This window comes from Sus scrofa, chromosome Y, assembly GCF_054392235.1.
Source record: "Sus scrofa isolate SSC_HxYL_T2T_F1_AM1 chromosome Y, Sscrofa_HxYL_maternal_Yorkshire_Landrace_v2.0, whole genome shotgun sequence".
In the NCBI taxonomy this organism is placed as follows: domain Eukaryota; kingdom Metazoa; phylum Chordata; class Mammalia; order Artiodactyla; family Suidae; genus Sus; species Sus scrofa.
In genome coordinates, this window is record NC_139402.1 from 6,275,350 (window position 1) to 6,293,514 (window position 18,165).

At 41.2% G+C, this 18,165-nt stretch overlaps 1 protein-coding gene across 1 annotated transcript; it reads right to left on the reverse strand.

Annotated features, from left to right (window-relative positions):
* Window positions 1–10,082: 10,082 nt before the first annotated feature.
* On the reverse strand, window positions 10,083–17,679 carry LOC146394342 (uncharacterized). Its single transcript, XM_085008968.1, has 2 exons — window positions 15,451–17,679; window positions 10,083–11,500 (listed from the first exon to the last, which is right to left on the reverse strand). Exon 2 carries the CDS (start codon window positions 11,315–11,317, stop codon window positions 10,943–10,945), a length of 375 nt encoding a protein of 124 aa, XP_084865094.1. The 5' UTR covers window positions 11,318–11,500; window positions 15,451–17,679; the 3' UTR covers window positions 10,083–10,942.
* Window positions 17,680–18,165: the final 486 nt, after the last annotated feature.

Genomic DNA, 18,165 nt, shown 5'->3' on the forward strand with positions numbered 1-18,165 from the left:
CTTTATGTGAGAGTTTCCCAAATTGTGTTGTCAGGCACACCTATCCACAAGGTATATTATTTGATACACGAAATACATGGCATCACATCTATGAAAGCCCTGTGGAATTGCTGCTTCCACAGAGACATTTTAGCAGCTGCTAATTTAACTTACTGTCTTTAAAAACTAATGGTAGTTCAATCAGATATCATATACATGGAATAGGATGCATCTGTCTTAAGTGTGCAGCTTCAGGACTCTGGACAAAGAGATGTGTCTGTGGAAACAGCAGCCAGAACATGATATAAAATATTTCTGCATTTCCCTCCTTCCTGCCCACTTCCAAAACATTTCCTATCTCGAGAAAATCACTACATGAGCCTCACCGGACCTTGAACTTTGTATCAGCAGAATTGCATAGGTTTGTTTCTGACTTCTTCTACGGAACAAAATGTTTTAGACGGGCAGGTGGGCTTTCTTCCAGTTTAAGTTCACTTCTTCTTAATAACTCAGCATTGCCATGAGTTGGATCCTGCAGTGTGCTGGTCAGCTCTAAGAGGGATGGATCTAGGTTTTGTTCTTGAACCGCCATGCTCATCCAACACCAGGAAACTGCATTATCGACTTGTGTTTGATTTTAATTTTGAGAGGAGTTATAAGATGAAACGACCGAAGGAAATGGACCCAGGGTCAAAACGATCCCTAGTAAAGTAGAATCCTGTGAATACCACTTAGTGAGACACAGTTTTAGGTATGGGTTCAACATTCTTAAACAGAACTTGGGAGATGGTCTAAACACCAACCTCAGAGCCGCAAAAGAGGACCTATCCCTCTGGTACCTACTAGGACCTGAGTGAAGAATCCACTGATGTTGGGTTTGACCTAAGATTTCTACCAAAGAAACATCCAGCTTTAGAAAAATCCATTTGAGCATTCAGAATTGCATGTTATTCTTATAACATCTGTACAAACACTAAGGTCATGAAAAAGTCTTACTCCAGCAAATCATTTTCTTTCCTGTACAGGCATTTCAGCAAAGGCTGGTAACATCCTTTACATCGTGAATCTTTGCTGGTAATTCTTTAAGGTCTTGTTTCTCCCAAATTAAGAAAGGCCACTTGCTCCTCCAAGGAGAACTTACTTTTTGAAGGAGGCATTCCTAACCACTGATCCATATATGGGCTGAAAATCCCTGACACTGTGGTATGTGCAAAAGCACATACATGTATTTTTCTGGTCAAGGTCAATCGTTTTGATTAGATACACACAGACGCTTGTGACTCAAAGGATGGAGATTTTTCCTCCTATAATGATATCTCATCTAACCTTGCTGGTGTCTTGAAAACAAATGTCAGCAAAAATACTTCTTAAAGTTAGGGGACCCATTTGCCAGTTCTTTTTTTTTTTTTTGGCTTTTTAGGGCTGCCCCTGTGCCATATGGAAGTTTCCAAGTTCCCAGGGTAGGGTTTGAATCAGAGCTGCAGATGCCAGCCTACACCACAGTCACAGCAACGTGGGATCCGAGGCATGTCTGTGACCTACACTACAGCTCACAGCGACGCCGGATCCTCAACCCACTGAGCAAGGCCAGGGATCAAACTCAGGTCTTTGTGGATACTAGTCAGGTTTATTACCGCTGAGCCACAATGGGAACGCCCCACTTTCCAGTTCTTAAAGACCTGTGACTCCTATTTTCACGGCACCCAAGACTTTTGTAAAAGCAAAGATTTCACCTCCTAATAAATTCTGTCGAGGTTAATACTCTTCAAGAGCTAAATTAAAATTTTAAAGAAAATGAAATACATTTGGCCAAATTTTTGAATCCATGCACTTGCACAACCATGGTTTCCCATTTTCTCATCAAGAAGAAAATGTACAAAGTGTTACCCTCATGTGATTTTATATCGGGAAAGATATAAAGTGTCTTTTCAGGGAAGCATAGAATAGTTTCATTAGTATTATAATTTCATGCTTAACAGGGGGTATTGAAATACTATTCGATTTAATTTTATTGCTACGAGCTGGCTTACTTTGTCAGTCCACTGATGTAGGATGTAGATGGTTAAATTTCAATCTGGTCTTTGCAAAAAATAACAAGTGAGAACATTTGGGATTACAAATCTTATTTAAAGAACTGTATCACTTGAAGCTGAAATTAAATATGTAAATGTTAACCGTTTATTTTACACAAATCAAGCCTGCATCAATAATTTCATATTAACATATATACAAGCAATTTGCTCTTGTTGATCCTGATGGGTTTATCAACTCACATAAATGTTGATTCACTTATTGGACACATCCACCCAGAGGTTTTTTTTAATCATGAAAGTCTAAGAAGTCTTTGATTAAATTCAATCTGGGGTAAACGTGTTTTTTTTTGTTTTTTTTTTGTTGTTGTTGTTTTAATTTCCTGGAAAGAAAAACATCCGAAAACAGGAATAACCTTGCCTTCTTTGCTCACACAAGTTTCAGGGGGAAAATAAATGGGTTGGTTTCACTAGAACCAATGCTTAAGAAATTCTATGCAACATGGAAGAGCCAAGTTTCATCAGCAACCAAAAGCAAGGACAAAAAGAATAAGTTGTCTCATTTGGGAATAACAAGCTCTTTCTGAAGCCACCATGCTTGTATCCATAGCCTTACCTAACTTCCTTCTAGAACCATCCTCTCTCGGACACTCCAAATGGCCTGAGGCAGCCAACTTCCTTCTTGGAAGGAAAATCACAGCCATGGCATCCCTTCTTCTTGTCAGTTCATTGTCTTCTTCGTTGTTGTTTATAAAGCTTTATTGAAGTATAGTTGATGGACAAGGTCATAATCATTTCTGCGGTCTAACAAAATGATTCAGTTATACAGACACACACACCCATTCTCTTTCAGATTCTTTTCCCATATAAATGATCACAGAATCACGGAATGGGTAGAGTGCCCTATGCTAGACAGGAGGTCTCTGCTGCTCAATCATTCCATAGACCTCAGTGTGCATATACCTATCACAAACCCCCAGTCTATCCCTCCCCGCAACCTGACACCTTTGGTAACCATACGTTTTTCAAAGTCTGTGAGTCTGTTTCTGCTCTGCAAATGAGTTCATATGGATAATTATTTTTTTTTAGATTCCACATGTAAGTGATATCATATGATGTTTTCTACTATCTAACTTCACTTAGTATGATAATTTCTCAGTCCATCCATGTTGCTGCAAATGCCATTACTCCAGTCTTGTTTATGACTGAGTAATATTCCATTGTATATATGTACCACATCTTCTTGAACTACTCCTCTGTCCGTGGATATTTAGGTGGCTTCCCAGTCTTTGTTATTGTATATGGTGCTGCTATGAACACTGGAGTACATGTATCTTTTCAAATGATGGTTTTCTTTGGATAGATGCCCAGGAGTGGGATTGCTGGATCATATGATCGTTCTAGTTTTAGGTTTTTAAAGAACCTCCATACTGTTTTCCATAAGTGGCTGCACCAACTTAGATTCCCATCAATAGTGTAAGAGGCTTCCCTTTTCTCCACACCCTCTCCAGCATTTATTGTTTGTCATTCTTCAAAACTCACTGGAGAGTTATTTCTCCAGCAGCTCTATTCTGGTCCTCCACACCATCTCACCCCAAGCTTGGTTAGATGACATTTCTTTGAATTCCCATAACTCTCAGTACACCAAAATTTCAGTATTTTCTACCCTATTTCAACTGTTTGTTGGCTTCTAAACCTTACACTCTAGATTGTTTAAAGGTAAGCTCTGTATTTTTCATCCTTGTATTGTTAGTGTCTGAGACCAACGTCTGGCCATATTCTCAATGTTTTCCACCACGATTTAAAAAAAAAAAAAGATGAAGAAAAACTTCATGGATATCTTGCTTTTATAGTTTAAGAATATTGAGAACATTTAATTTCTTTGGCATGTATTTTTTTTTTGGAAAAGCTATTTCTGTTAAATCCATATTTATTAACTGTTATAATTTTACCTGCATTAATTATCCCTGAAATAAAATAAGCTTAAGCTGAAAGGTTTTTGATTATTTTTTGCTTTTTAAGGGATTCACCATGGCATATGGAGGTTCCCAGCCCAGGGGTCCAATCTGAGCTACAGCTGCCAGCTTACACCACAGCCACAACAATGCAGGATCCAAGCTGTATCTGTGACCCACACCACAGCCCATGGCAATGCCCCTTGAATGAGGCCAGGGATGGAACCTGAAACCTCATGGTTCCTAGTTGGATTCATTTCTGCTGCACCATGATGGGAACTTCATATACATTGGTAATTTAAGTTTCAACATCATCTGAATTACAGATTAGCTGCTTTTTGTTTGTTTGTTTGTTTGTTTATTTGCCTCATCCATGGTATGTGGAAGTTCCTGGGCCATGGATTGAACCTGTCCCACAGCAGTGACCCAAGCCACTGCAGTAAAAGTGCCAGATCCTTAACCCACTGCATCACAAGGGAACACCTGCTTTATTAAAAAATATATTAAGCCTTTGAATTGTTTGAAGGAGAGACTTAATTGTGAACACTTTTTTTTTCTTCCCGTTTTGCTCCTGCCCTGCTCACGCTGTCTTGTGGTTTCTCATTTTTAAGTGAATTTCTCCTATTATCCTACTTCCCCTTTCATAGATTGGCATTCCATATCAGCTTCTTGACACCTGAATTATCAATTATTGCATAAATGCTTTCGCTTATCTCTCTGCATTGTGTGTGTGTGTGTCTCTCTCTCCCTTAGTCCATCTCTCTGTATGCACTCCTTTCTATGTGACACTGCAAGGCTTAAAGACTTCAGGTGGTCCTCCTTACAAAATTCCTTCCAGCCATCTGGGCTCCTTGAATTGGTCTCAACTTACAACTCAAGCCCACATCACTCCATCAATGAAACCTGGACAGAACTGAAAATGGCCTTGAGTCCTAGAAAAATGCATGATGTCACAAAGAATTAAATGCTAAATCGGGGGGAGCTCCCAGGTTGACAAATCCAGACATTCAACAATGCTGGCACAGACTAAGCTCCTTATATCTTCCCTTTCTGCCTGCTTGATCCTCATGCTAGGGTGTTCCCTTTCCCAAGATGCTGGTCTCAATCCTTCACATCACAGAAGAAGACAACACATACACAGGACACACAATAATGTCCGCGGTCGAATGGAGGCTGGACTTAATATCTGGTCTTTCCAAGAAGCCTCCCAATCCAAGTTATTCAAACTTTCCTTTGGTTTGAACTAGGCCCTTTCTCATTCCATGAGGCATCTAAAGAGTGACGAGACCTTTGAATATGGCTCACACCAAGAACAATGAACCTTACATCAAAGAATCGGGTCATGAATTTCTGAAACACATTAGGGTTGAGTTCATGTCCCATACCAGAAATGCAAGAATTATGGAAAATACCTTTCACTTGCCCATTTTGGAGCCATTGTCCATTCTGCGCTCTCTCAAGACTCAATGGTATGGATAATATTACCGGGTTCTTCTGAAAGCTGGAAGCCAGGCTGGCAATCCCAATGAGATTCCTGATGCTCAATCAATGAAGTGGCCTTAGCATGGTTTGTGCACAAAGTCAAATCACACCTACCCCACCCAACCAATAAACTCTCTCTTTATCTCATTGGGCCAAGAGATGCTGACAGCTCCAGTAGAGCCAGCCCTGAGGTTCTGCCCTAAGATCTGTAGTTTCACCACAACCTGCAGTGTTTTCTAAAAAAAAAAATCCCCTGGAGTGGTACCTGCTACTAGGGTTCTTCCACAAAGAGAAAGTGAAGTTTGCCACTTGATAGAGAACCAAAAGTAGCCTCTACATGTTCTGTCTTGAATGATAGTTGCTTGATCTTAGCTTTTGTGTCTTTCCTATTAGAGTGTGAAACCAGCGTTCTATCTGAAGGTCATGAGTGTGCACCTATTTATAGGCTTGTGCATTGGGGGGGGGGGCAGGTTTATAAAAGGCCATCTACTTTTGGTTAAGAAATAATCATAGAAATATGTATGCTGATTAAGCTCTCAGCCATAAGAGGAGTTTGTACATTCTTTCACTTTTTTTGGGGGGGGGTGGTCTTTTTAGGGCTGTACCCATGGCATGTGGATGTTCCCAGGCTATGGGCTGAATCAGAGCTGTAGCCACCAGCCTACACCACAGCCACAGCAATGCAGGATCTGAGCCATGACTGTGACCTACACCACAGCTCATGGCACTGCTGGATCCTTAGCCCACCGAGAGAGGCCATGGATTAAATCCCCGTCCTCATGGATATTAGTCAGGTTCATTACTGCTGAGCCACAACAGCAACTCCTGAATGGTCTTTCTTAATGGTGAATACTGTGTGTGAGAAATATTTTAAAGTCATGATACATGTTACATAGACTTGGCGACTAGGTTGGAGTCAGCTTTACTTAGAAATATTTATTTTGAAATCTTCTTGATTTGCTACCTTTAAACATAAATGAATTTCTTGTTTCTGTATCTCTCAATATAATTCAGTTTAATTACCCAAATACTTACGATTTAAGTGAGCTCCCTGAAGTGCTTGTATCACCTTAGACTTGGCCTTTATTTGGTGTTATAAAAAAAAATAGTGCTAGACATTTATAAGATAAATGTGAAAAAGCATGAAGAGATTCTCTTCAACAGAATGAACATGCAATATCAAATACCCATTAGAACACAAAGTTTAGAACAAATGTCTCTAGAAATGACTACAGGGTAATACTTGTGCCAGGGTAAATTTCCAGACAGGTAAGTCAAGTGGTAACACTATAGTTAGGAAATTAAAAACACAGACAACTCTATTTCATGAGCAAACTAAGATTAATTTTAGGGATTACTACACTTTACAAAAAGACACCACACGTGTAAACTGCCGATTTAAAACCCATACAAGGAAATCTGAGCACTGCTCTCAAGGGAAGTCTTATAAAATGTGGCCAAACAACTGATTTTAAGGTTTAAAACTAATGTACACTAACATGTTCATATAACGAAAACTTAACTCGTTGCTGGATCAAAAAGATCTGAGAGCATTTATGTAATATAAATACTGGACAAGGGGGTGAGTGATAAGTGGTTTGGGAGGAAATCACTTTTTATAGTCAAAGGCAGGAGAAATGGCTTCAAGAATATATCTTGCTTTTTTCTCTATTTTTACAAGATTTTAGAGAACACCCCAATGGTTGTACTTCACTTGATTGGATCCAGCTGCAGTTACACATATGGACAAAACCCAGCAGAGAACAGCTAGAATATATGTAGTGTGATAAACCCGACCTATTTATAGGGCCACTCAAGGCTGTGTTAATCAGCTGAATGTGAAATGGGTCTAAAAACTTCAGCCTTTCTTTTCTCAGTGTAACTTCCGAAATTCTGCACTCAAAAAAAAAAAAAACAAAAATCACTCTGACCAATACATTATTAATTTCTCAAGCTTTTGTCCCTCAGAGCACAATTCTGTTAGACCAGACATTACCAACATTTTAGACGACAACATTGGACAAGCGCTGGTCAAAGTCAAACAATGCATTTTATCCCAACAGCAATTAGCATCTTTTTTTAATGAGATAGTATTTTTGGATTTGCCTGTAACCTACTCAACTTTATCATCTTAGTGAGAAGGCAGCCATAGATAATATGGAAACAAGTGGTATAGGTGTGTCCTGATAAAACTTTATTTAAGAACACAGTTGGTAGATTTGATCTGGCCCAAGGGTCTTAGCTGGCATATCCTCTGATAGAGAAGATGTAAATAAAATTATGATCCCAACATCGTTTCATTTTTTTTCAAGGTCTGAAGGTGCCATGAGAGTGTTTTGTTGATTAAAGAGGGTTAGAACACCAGTCCTGTTGACCAGCAAACTGAGTGCCAAGCTTTGCAAAGGAAGCTTTATTTTCATCAATGGGTGGGTCATCTACACAGCTTGTCTCTCATTTCTTAAAAAAAAAAAAAAAAAAAAAAAAAAAACCTCTTTGCAGGGCTCACTCACTTGCATATGGAAATTATGAGGTGTTAAGACTTACCTGGAATTCCATTTGAAGACGCTCTGGGGAGTTCCCGCTGTGGTGCAATGGAAAGGAATGCAACTATGAGGATGCATGTTCAATCCCTGGCCTGGCTCAGTGGGTCGGGAATCGGAGGTTGCCATGAGTTGTGATGTAGGACATAAATTCGGCTTGGATCCATGTTGCTATGGCTGGCAGCAGCAGCTCCAGTTTGACCCATAGCCTGAGAACGCCCATATGCCACAGGTGCAGCTCTAAAACAAACAAACAAACAAATAAACAAGCAAACAAAGGAGTTCTGGTGATGAGTTTCAGGGATAAATAAGAAAGTCCAACTTATTACGCTTATCAGAGAACGTTCTTTTTTTCCTTTCCGGAATCATCCACCCACCCCTTCGCATCCTACTGGCTTTTCATCTAATTATAATATTTAACTAGGAACGTCTTTCCCCTTTCTCACCCATGGTTGAGGAAACGACCTGGCTAGGTCAAGAGATGGCCACCTCCCATCTCACATGCAGGAAATAGGTGACTGATTAGGGGGAAGACTGACTTAATTCCACCAATCAAAGAGCAGCAAAGTCCCTCCATGACACCTGTGAGCTGCAGATCAAGTAGTTTAGAATGCTGAATTTACATGGGAAAAAAAATGACTGCAGAGAAAAAAAAGAGCTGTTATTAGCATAAAGACACAGGAAATATGATGCCACTTCCATCGAAGTTAATGAGTTATATGAATTTGAGGCAACGTCAAAGCGTTCCCATGGAAATGTATTTCAGGCAGGAGAACTCACAGGACTGAAATTAAGAGGATGCTGAACCTTTCAGATAGGATCTGAGGTACCCACTGCTTTGTCAAGTGAGTGGAGTTATGTCAAGGTGGAGACCTTTCGGGGGGATGGGGTTTCATCTCAGGTAGTGGAGGTCCGGGATGGATGTCAAAAGCTAGGAAAAACAGGATATTCCAGAGTCGGCGCCTTTTCTTGAACGGTGAACATATGAAAATTCTAGAGAACCAGTGTTTCTATTTTTCCATGCCAAATTTTGGATGCAATATATAATTTAGAGCAAGAACAAAAGTCTGTATCTTTTTTTTGAGATGGCCCTCATTTTCTTTGCTTTAAATAAAGTCATCTTGTTCACAGGTTGTACATTAGTACAGGTAAGTGGAGAGTAGAAGGACAGAATTAGATGGGCAAGAGGTTTATTCAGAGGGATGGTTGTGAGAGAATGTGGGGAGGGAGCCAGGAGAGAACATGGGGAGGGAGCCAGGAGGGACGGTCAGACCGTGAGCGTCTGACCCCTGGAAGGATGCGAGGAAGGTGGTGGAGAAGCATCTTATCTTGCAGCACCTTTCAAAGAGAATCCTTTTCGGGAAAATTCTTATAGTTAAAAATCAGTTGGCAAAGGCACCATGTGACACCCGGAAACAAGCCTGCCTTCATCTTCCTGCTGCTTTCAGGCACTGGCAGGCTGAAATTTGGTTCAGATGCAGTGGCAAATTCCAGAGTTCAGCTACTGGGACCCTTAATCAGTAATGTCTTCAAAGATGTGAATGTTGTGTTTTTATAGCTGCAATGGCTGGCTGCTACTTGCTCTTGACTTCTCATAGTTCGCACCTAGGCAATGAAATTTTATACACTCAAAGCATACGTGTTAGCATGGCTTTGGAATTAAACTCAAAAGAGTGAGTCTGGATTGGTGTCATATTACAAGCACCATATTACACCTAATGGGAGTTCTTGAATCTGGACAAACCAAGTGTTCACATAGACAGAGCGGCTGGCAGCTCAGTGAAGAAAGCCTTGGGTCTTATATTGGTTTTATGAGTAACCAAATGTGAAGGGTATTTAGCTCACTCACCATGGAACATTTGATTCTCCAAGGTCAGGGGGCTGGCCTTCCCGCTTCAGCCTGTGAGTCTTCCACCCATGGAATCGTACATGAGTCACGTCTGGGTTCCAGCCTATTCCATAAGGAAGATTTTTCTCCAAGAGTCTACGCATCTTTTATACATATGGCCTTTTGACCAGACTGGAAGAACCTGGTTTTGTCCCTTAAAGAATCTAATTTGCTTTGCGTTTAGAGAACATGAAGTATTTATTAGTTATTTTTTTTTTAAAGATTCTTGTCATAATGGGGATGGGGGTTGTATTGGTGCTGGTGATGGTGAGGATGATGCTGGTCATGATGGTGGTGATGCTGATGCTGATGGTGCTGATTGTGATGGTGCTGATGGTGATGATGCTGATGCTGCTGATGGTGAGGATGATGCTGGTCATGATGCTGATGCTGATGGTGCTGATTGTGATGATGTGATGATGCTGATGATGCTGATGTTGCTGATGGTGAGGATGATGCTGGTCATGATGCTGATGATGCTGATGCTGATGGTGCTGATTGTGATGATGTGATGATGCTGATGATGCTGATGCTGCTGATGGTGAGGATGATGCTGGTCATGATGGTGGTGATGCTGATGGTGCTGATTGTGATGATATGATGATGGTGATGTTGCTGCTAATGTCACTGCTGATGGTGAGGATGATGCTGGTCATGATGGTGGTGATGCTGATGCTGATGGTGCTGATTGTGATGATGTGATGATGCTGATGCTGCTGATGGTGAGGATGATGGTGAGGATGATGCTGGTCATGATGGTGGTGATGCTGATGGTGCTGATGGTGATGATGTGATGATGGTGATGAGGATGGTGAGGATCGTTACGACATGATGATGGTGATGGCGGTGCTGCTGCTGATGGTGATGTTGGTGGTGATGTTGATGATGGTGCTGATGGTGATGATGGTGATAAGAGTGGTGGTGATGATGCTAATGATGCTAATGATGGTCGTGGTGAGGATGACGGTGAGGATGATGCTGGTCATGATGCTGATGATGCTGATGCTGATGGTGCTGATTGTGATGATGTGATTATGCTGATGCTGCTGATGGTGAGGATGATGCTGGTCATGATGGTGGTGATGCTGATGGTGCTGATGGTGATGATGCGATGATGGTGATGTTGCTGCTGATGTTGCTGATGGTGAGGATGATGCTGGTCATGATGCTGATGATGCTGATGCTGATGGTGCTGGTTGTGATGATGGTGATGTCGCTGCTGATGGTGAGGATGATGCTGGTCATGATGGTGGTGATGCTGATGCTGAATGTGATGATGGTGATGATGGTGATGTTGCTGCTGATGGTGAGGATGATGGTGAGGATGATGCTGGTCATGATGGTGGTGATGCTGATGCTGAATGTGATGATGGTGATGATGGTGATGTTGCTGCTGATGTTGCTGCTGATGGTGAGGATGATGGTGAGGATGATGCTGGTCATGATGGTGGTGATGCTGATGCTGATGGTGCTGGTTGTGATGATGGTGATGAGGATGGTGAGGATCGTTACGACATGATGATGGTGATGGCGGTGCTGCTGCTGATGGTGATGTTGGTGGTGATGTTGATGATGGTGCTGATGGTGATGATGGTGATAAGAGTGGTGGTGATGATGCTAATGATGCTAATGATGGTCATGGTGAGGATGACGGTGGGGATGGTGAAGATAACGATGATGATTTGCCAAGGGAATGTCCATATAGAAGTGGAAGATGAGGTAATAGGAATAAAAAGGAAAAGAAAAAATAAAGTCAAGAGAATTTAGTGGCAAAAGGGTAGAAGGAGGGATTTACCAGTAAATCCCACACTGGTCAATGTTGTCTAGCACCCAGGAGAGAGCCAGACAGTGGTCCTAAAAACAGCTCTTTTGATGCATCTTTTCTTGCAGTGTTTGGGTTTCTTGTTTTTCTGGGTGTCATTTGAAACCCCTAGATGTGGCTTGTGAAAGTTTGTATTCCAACCCCAAAACCTTTGTGATGAGCACATTTACATGTGTTTTGAAGCAAACTGCTCATCTGAAGTACAGGATTTCCCAATATTCCTTGAGTAAATCACTGACAACTTGAAGAAATCTTTCTTTCTTTTCTTTCTTTCTTCCTTCCTTCCTTCCTTCCTTCCTTTCTTTCTTTCTTTCTTTCTTTCTTTCTTTCTTTCTTTCTTTCTTTCTTTCTTTCCTTCCTTCCTTCCTTCCTTCCTTCTTCCTTTCCTTTCCTTTCCTTTCCTTTCCTTTCTTCTTCCTTCCTTCTTTCTTCTTTCTTTCTTTCTTTCTTTCTTTCTTTCTTTCTTTCTTCCTTCCTTCCTTCCTTCCTTCCTTCCTTCCTTCCTTCCTTTCTTTCTTTCTTTCTTTCTTTCTTTCTTTCTTTCTTTCTTTCTTTCTTTCTTTCTTTCTTTCCTTTTTTCTTTTCTTTCTCTCTTTCTCTCAATTACCACACCTGCAGCATATGGAGGTTCCCAGGCTAGGAGCTGAATTAGAGCTGCAGCTGCAAACTATGCCACAGCCACAGCAACATCAGATCTGAGCCATCTGTGACCTATGCTGGCATTGTGGCAATGCCAGATCCTTAACCCACTGAGGGAGGCCAGGGGTTGAATGCAGGGATTGAAGCTGCATCCTCATAGAGACAACACTGGGTTTTTCACCCACTGAACCACAATGGGAACTCCAAGAAATTCTTTCTTTACCTACCATTTCTAATATCCTCAGAGTTTTGGGTAAGTTGCTCCTCTTTGAGTTGACAACTCAGGATATTGACCTTGACTTGAGAACCAAAGAGAATATTAGCCTAGAGCTGGAGTGAAATATTTATTTCGATAAACAAATGTGTGAAGTGAACAGGTTTCAATGGCTCCTGCTACCTTAGTCCATTCAGGATGCTGTAATGGAATACCGTAGAATGAGTAGCTTATAATCGACAGAAACATACTCTTCACGGTTCTGGAGGCTGGATTGTCAAGGCCAAGGCACCAGGAGATTTTGTGCCAGCTGAGGACCGTCCCCCTGGGGTCTCTTTTATAAGGCCACTAATCTCACAGTGGGGCTCCATCCTCATAACCTCGTCACTTCCCAAAGGCCCCACCTTCAAACGCACTCCCCACTAAATACCCTCCTATGGGGATTAGCTTTTAACGTGAATTTTGTTGGAACACAAATATTCAGTCTTTGGCACCCAACGAACAGCCTCATTCATAGGGGTTTTTTGGTTTTGTTTTGTTTTTATGGCCCCAGGGGCGGCATACAAAAGTTCCCAGGCTAGGGGTCAAATCGGAGCTGCAGCTGCTGGCAACAGGGGATCCAAGCCATGTCTGCAAACTACACCACAGTTCATGGCAATGCCGGATCCTTAACCCATTGAGTGAGGCCAGGGATCGAACCCAAATCCTCATGGATGCTCGTCTGGTTCATTATGGCTGAACCATAAGGAAAACTCTCATAATGTTGTGATAATTTCATTATATATCAAATGTGTACATGATAATTCCCTTTGGCAAGGAAGAGTGACATCCTTGTAACCTAAATTGTTATTATGTCCAAAGAACTTGCTTCTTTCTCTGACAAGGATGATTTCCTCAGACTATGAGCTGTTCGTTTGATGCCGGTTGTATTTTTCAGCATAAATATCTGATAGGACAGCAGCTTTCCCAGTCTCTGAGGCTTTCTCATGCCTGGATCCAATGATGATAATTTCTTTGTCTGGCTAAGGAGAAGTTTTCTCATCATTGAATCTTCTGTAATTTATAAGTTTCAGCTGAAACTGGCATAATGCAAAGCTACCTTCTAAACTTTGGATTCTGTGGTGTGGTTACTTCTTGTTATAAATATCATTCTGGATGATTAAAAAATCTGCCGTCAGTTAAGGTTCATTATTAGCATAAAGGAGAAGCTATTAAGGTGGTACTGGGTATTAGGAGGGTTTGAAGAAAGTCAACTAGCTTACAAACTAGCTTCTAGGTTAGGTCCCAGCTCAGCCTTTACATATATCTATCTATCTATCTATCTATCTACACATATATCTATCTATATATAGATATAGATATAGATATATAGATATATAGATATGTAAGCACTTACATTGCTCTTTCATCATTAGGAAACAAAGGTAGTTTAAGTCATTCTAAATTCTGTTGCATTAACATTCATTGTAGAAGTGAATGCAATATTTTCCCTAGAAATCAAAATGTCCTGATTGAGAGTTTGGCGTGAGTAGATGCAAACTATGACATTGAGAATGGAAAAGACATGAGGTCCTGCTGTACAGCACAGGGAACTCTATCCAGTCTCTTGGGACAGACCATGACGGAAGACAATATGAGAAAAAGAATGGATATATATGTATGACTGGGTCATGTTTCTGTACAGCAGAAATTGGCACAACATTATAAATCGACTATACTTTCATTTTAAACATTTTTAAAAGAAAAAAGTTCACCAAGGTATGAATAAAAATAAAAAAATTTTAAATATCACTCATCTTCTTTACACCTTGAAGCATGAAACAGTAACTCAACTCATGAGAAAATGAATTACCCTCATAAAAACAGCGACAATTTTTTGTCTAGAGGTGACCATCAATCTACTATAACTTTAGTACCTCAACCATACCTCTGAATATCTGCGATCTCAGTTCCTAATCCCAATGTGATAACATAGTGAGGAGGAGGCAGGAGGCAGAAGGAAGTTTCAGACATGTAGTCCATGCCTATTAAAAGAATGACTGGAGAAATTCCGGCGTGGCTCAGCAGGTTACAAACCCGACTAGCATCCATGAGGATGCGGGTTCGATCCCTGGACTTGCTCAGGGGTTAAGGATCTGGTACTGCCGTGAGCTGTGGTGTAGGTCACAGATGCAGCTCGGATCCTGTAATGCTGCGGCTGTGGTGTAGACCTGCAGCTGCTGCTCCACTTCGACTCCTAGCCTGGGAACTTCCATGTGCCACAGGTGCAGCCCTAAAAAGACCAAATTAAAAAAAAAAAAAAGAATGATTGGCCAAGGGGGACCTGCTGTCTAGCACAGAGAATGCTATCCAATATTCTGTGATAACCTATGTGGATAAAGAAACTGAAAGGGAGTGGATGTGAGTACCGGAAAAACTGAATCACGTCGTTGTACAGCAGAAACGATCACAAGTTTGTACATGGACTCTACTTCAAAAAAGTTTAAGAAATGAAAAAAGAGGAGCTTTTCTTATTTTCGCTGAGATGATGAAATCATGACCTCATCACGACTCTCCTGTTTATACTGGTCAAACTGTGGGCTTGAAAGGAAGCTACACTGTATTCTCATAAACGTCTTTCTAACACACGAAGGGGGTTGGAGGACATGCATGCCATCAAGGATGCTATGAGGCTGTTCCCTGGAAAGTTAAAATAAAACCTGGTTCGCTTGCGGAAAACCATGAACAGATATGGATAACCATTACCGGATTTCCTTAACATGTTGAAGAAAGAATAGTGTATTTCCCAGACGTTATCTCATTGCACGTGGAGTCTGGACGTGCTGGAGAACATCATGATACAATCCTGACACCTCCATCCAGACGATGACAACAGTGGAAACTACATGGTCAGGTTCTTACCTTTCTTTTTCCTTGCAGATGCTTCTGGCGAGTTCAACAGGAGAGGAAGAGTCCACCCTGGGCCAGGCTGGGACAAGACAGTGTGCATGGAGCGCCTGAACTCTTAGAGAACCAGAGACAATATTCAGGGCTGATGGGCAACCCCATGGCAATCTATCTTATAATGCAGTAGGCTTTCTTTAATGTCATTATTTAATATGAAAACAATTGACAAGGAAAAAAAAAAAACCCACTACCAACCTTCTGTGGAATGACATCAATTCATGTGTTTCTTCCATCCTGATGAAGAAAAGGTTGCCTTTATCCTCAGCCGAAAGGCATGCTCCACGACTGATGTAATAGAAATGTATCCTTCTAAAGAGGGATTTGAGAACCTTGACATTTCTGTGGATGCCAACGAAGTGTACAACTGTACATGATCAAGATGGAATTGTGTTCATCCACATGAGGCTGAACCATAGACATGACACGCGGACATTTGCATGACTACAACTGACATGAAACATACATTAATTCAAAGGATGAATAATCACACTAATAAAATGGATAATTAAGGTGTGCTCTAGAATAATGATGGGACAAGGATTTTAGAGAACACGTCCTTCTCACCCTTATGGTTCACTGCAATGATCTCAGAATTGGGATCTGGCTTTTAAAATTTAATTTTATTGGAGCAGAGTTGACTTACATTGTTGTATACATTTCGGAGGTACAGCAAAGTGAATCGCTCTTACGTCTAAATATATCCATTCCTTTTTCCCATATACCTTTTTATAAGCTATTGAGTAGTTTCCCTGTGCTATACAGTAGATTCTTGTTAATCATCTATTTTATAGAATAGAGTATATGTGTTATTCTCACCCTCCCAATTCTTCCCTCCCCATAAGGGTCTCACTTGTGGTAACCATAAGATCAGCTTTAAAATTTGAGTTTGTTTCTGTTTTATAAATAAGTTCTTTGGCATCTTTTTTATCAGGTTCCACATATAAGTCTTATCATATGGTATTTGTCTTTCTCATTCTGTCTTACTTCCTTTGGTATGATAATCTCTAGGTCCATCCATGCTGCTGCAACTGGCATCATTTTGTTCTTTTTTATGGCTGAGTAATATTCCACTGTGTACACATACTACACCTTCTTTATCCATTCCACTGTCAATGGACTTCTATGATGCTTCCAGGTCTTGGCTCTTGGGATGTCTGATTATATTCTTGTAATGGACTGAAACTTCACTGGAAATTTTGCAGGACAAAAATAGGCAATGTTTCTTTCAAGAGTAGAGAGTAGGTAAGTATAATTTTTCATTTACCTCTCATTTTCCTGTAGCAACTTGTACATGTTTTTCTTTCAATGTTATGCATTTTCTACTACATTTTTAGTCACTGTTAAAAATCGGAGGGCTTTGTTGCTATTGGTATTATTAATAGTAAATTTCACAAAGTGTAAATACTTTGTAACCATCACAGAGATTTTGTCTTCTGAGGGTGAAGGGGCCAGAATCAATCAGTTCATATCTTTCACAGAAAAAGCCACGGGTTGAGTCAAGGATTGTGGAGGAACCCTGTGAATTCTGTAATTCCTGTAGCATTTTTTAGAGGGGTGTGGTTAACATTTTTCGGGTACTGAGTTATAGGTATGTAGTTTGAAATCCACCATTTGCCTATGTCCTTTGATTATTATTATTGCTTTTGGCTTATGGAGATATTTTCATAGTCGATGCCTGGCTAAGAAGCAGGTGTCACCTGGGGCCATCTTTCGTCTCTGTTCCCTTCCAAAGTTCAACCAGAGCATATCAAGCTGGAGGGTCAGAGGGAAACACCTGTGAAAGGCTCGTTCCAGAAGAGGCCCTGATGATCCCTCAGTATTGGCTTTCCATTTCCTGTCATTCTGTCCCAGGGAGCATCGGCTGTCCCCACGATGTCATAGTGGTGGGGTGCCACTGTTGTGACTAGCTCATAAAGCGTCTGTCCTCTGTCTTGATGGAACCCTTTCCTCGCCTTCTTGACTTAGAAGCTTGGATGAAATAGGCAACCATCTTCAAGAAGTCCAAGGGACAAGGAACTTAGATGGGCCTCTGATCAACTTTTATGGACTGACTGTGTGGGTTCCCTCCCCACCCCCATTCATAGGTTGGAGTCCTAATGCCCAGTGTGATGATACCTGAGGTGGAGCCTGTGGGAAATAATTGGATTTAGATGAGTTGAAGGCCACCATCATGGGTGACTAGCCTTGTAAGAGAGACCCAAAGCATTCTCTCCCTATCTCTCTGTCTCTGTCTCTCGTTCCTTCTCTCTCTTGTCTCCCTCCACTTCTCTGTCTCTCTCACTCTGTTTCCCTCACTTCTTTCATCTCTCTCTCTTCCTCTCTGTCTCTATTCCTCTTTCTGTCTCTCTCTGTCTCTCTCTCTGTTTCTCACTCTGTCTCTCCCCTCTCTCTCCCTCTCTCCCTGTCTCTATTCCTCTTTCTGTCTCTCTCCCTCTCTGTCTCTCTCCCTGTCTCTCTTTCTGTCTCTCCTCCTCTCCCATTATCCCCATCCCCCTCTCCCTCCTCTCTCCCAATGCTCACAAAGAAGAGGTCATGAGATCATGCAGGGAGATGATAACCATTTTATGTCAAGATAAGGTGGCTTGATGACACTTTGACCCATCCCAATCTCCAGAACAGTGAGAACTAAGTATCTCTTGCTCAAGCCTCCAGTCTCTGGTATTTTGTTAT

What these genes read in the sequence shown, in the direction of transcription:
- LOC146394342 (XM_085008968.1), bottom strand. Translation starts at nt 11,317, where the DNA reads ATGACCAGCATCATCCTCACCATCATCCTCACCATCAGCAGCAACATC.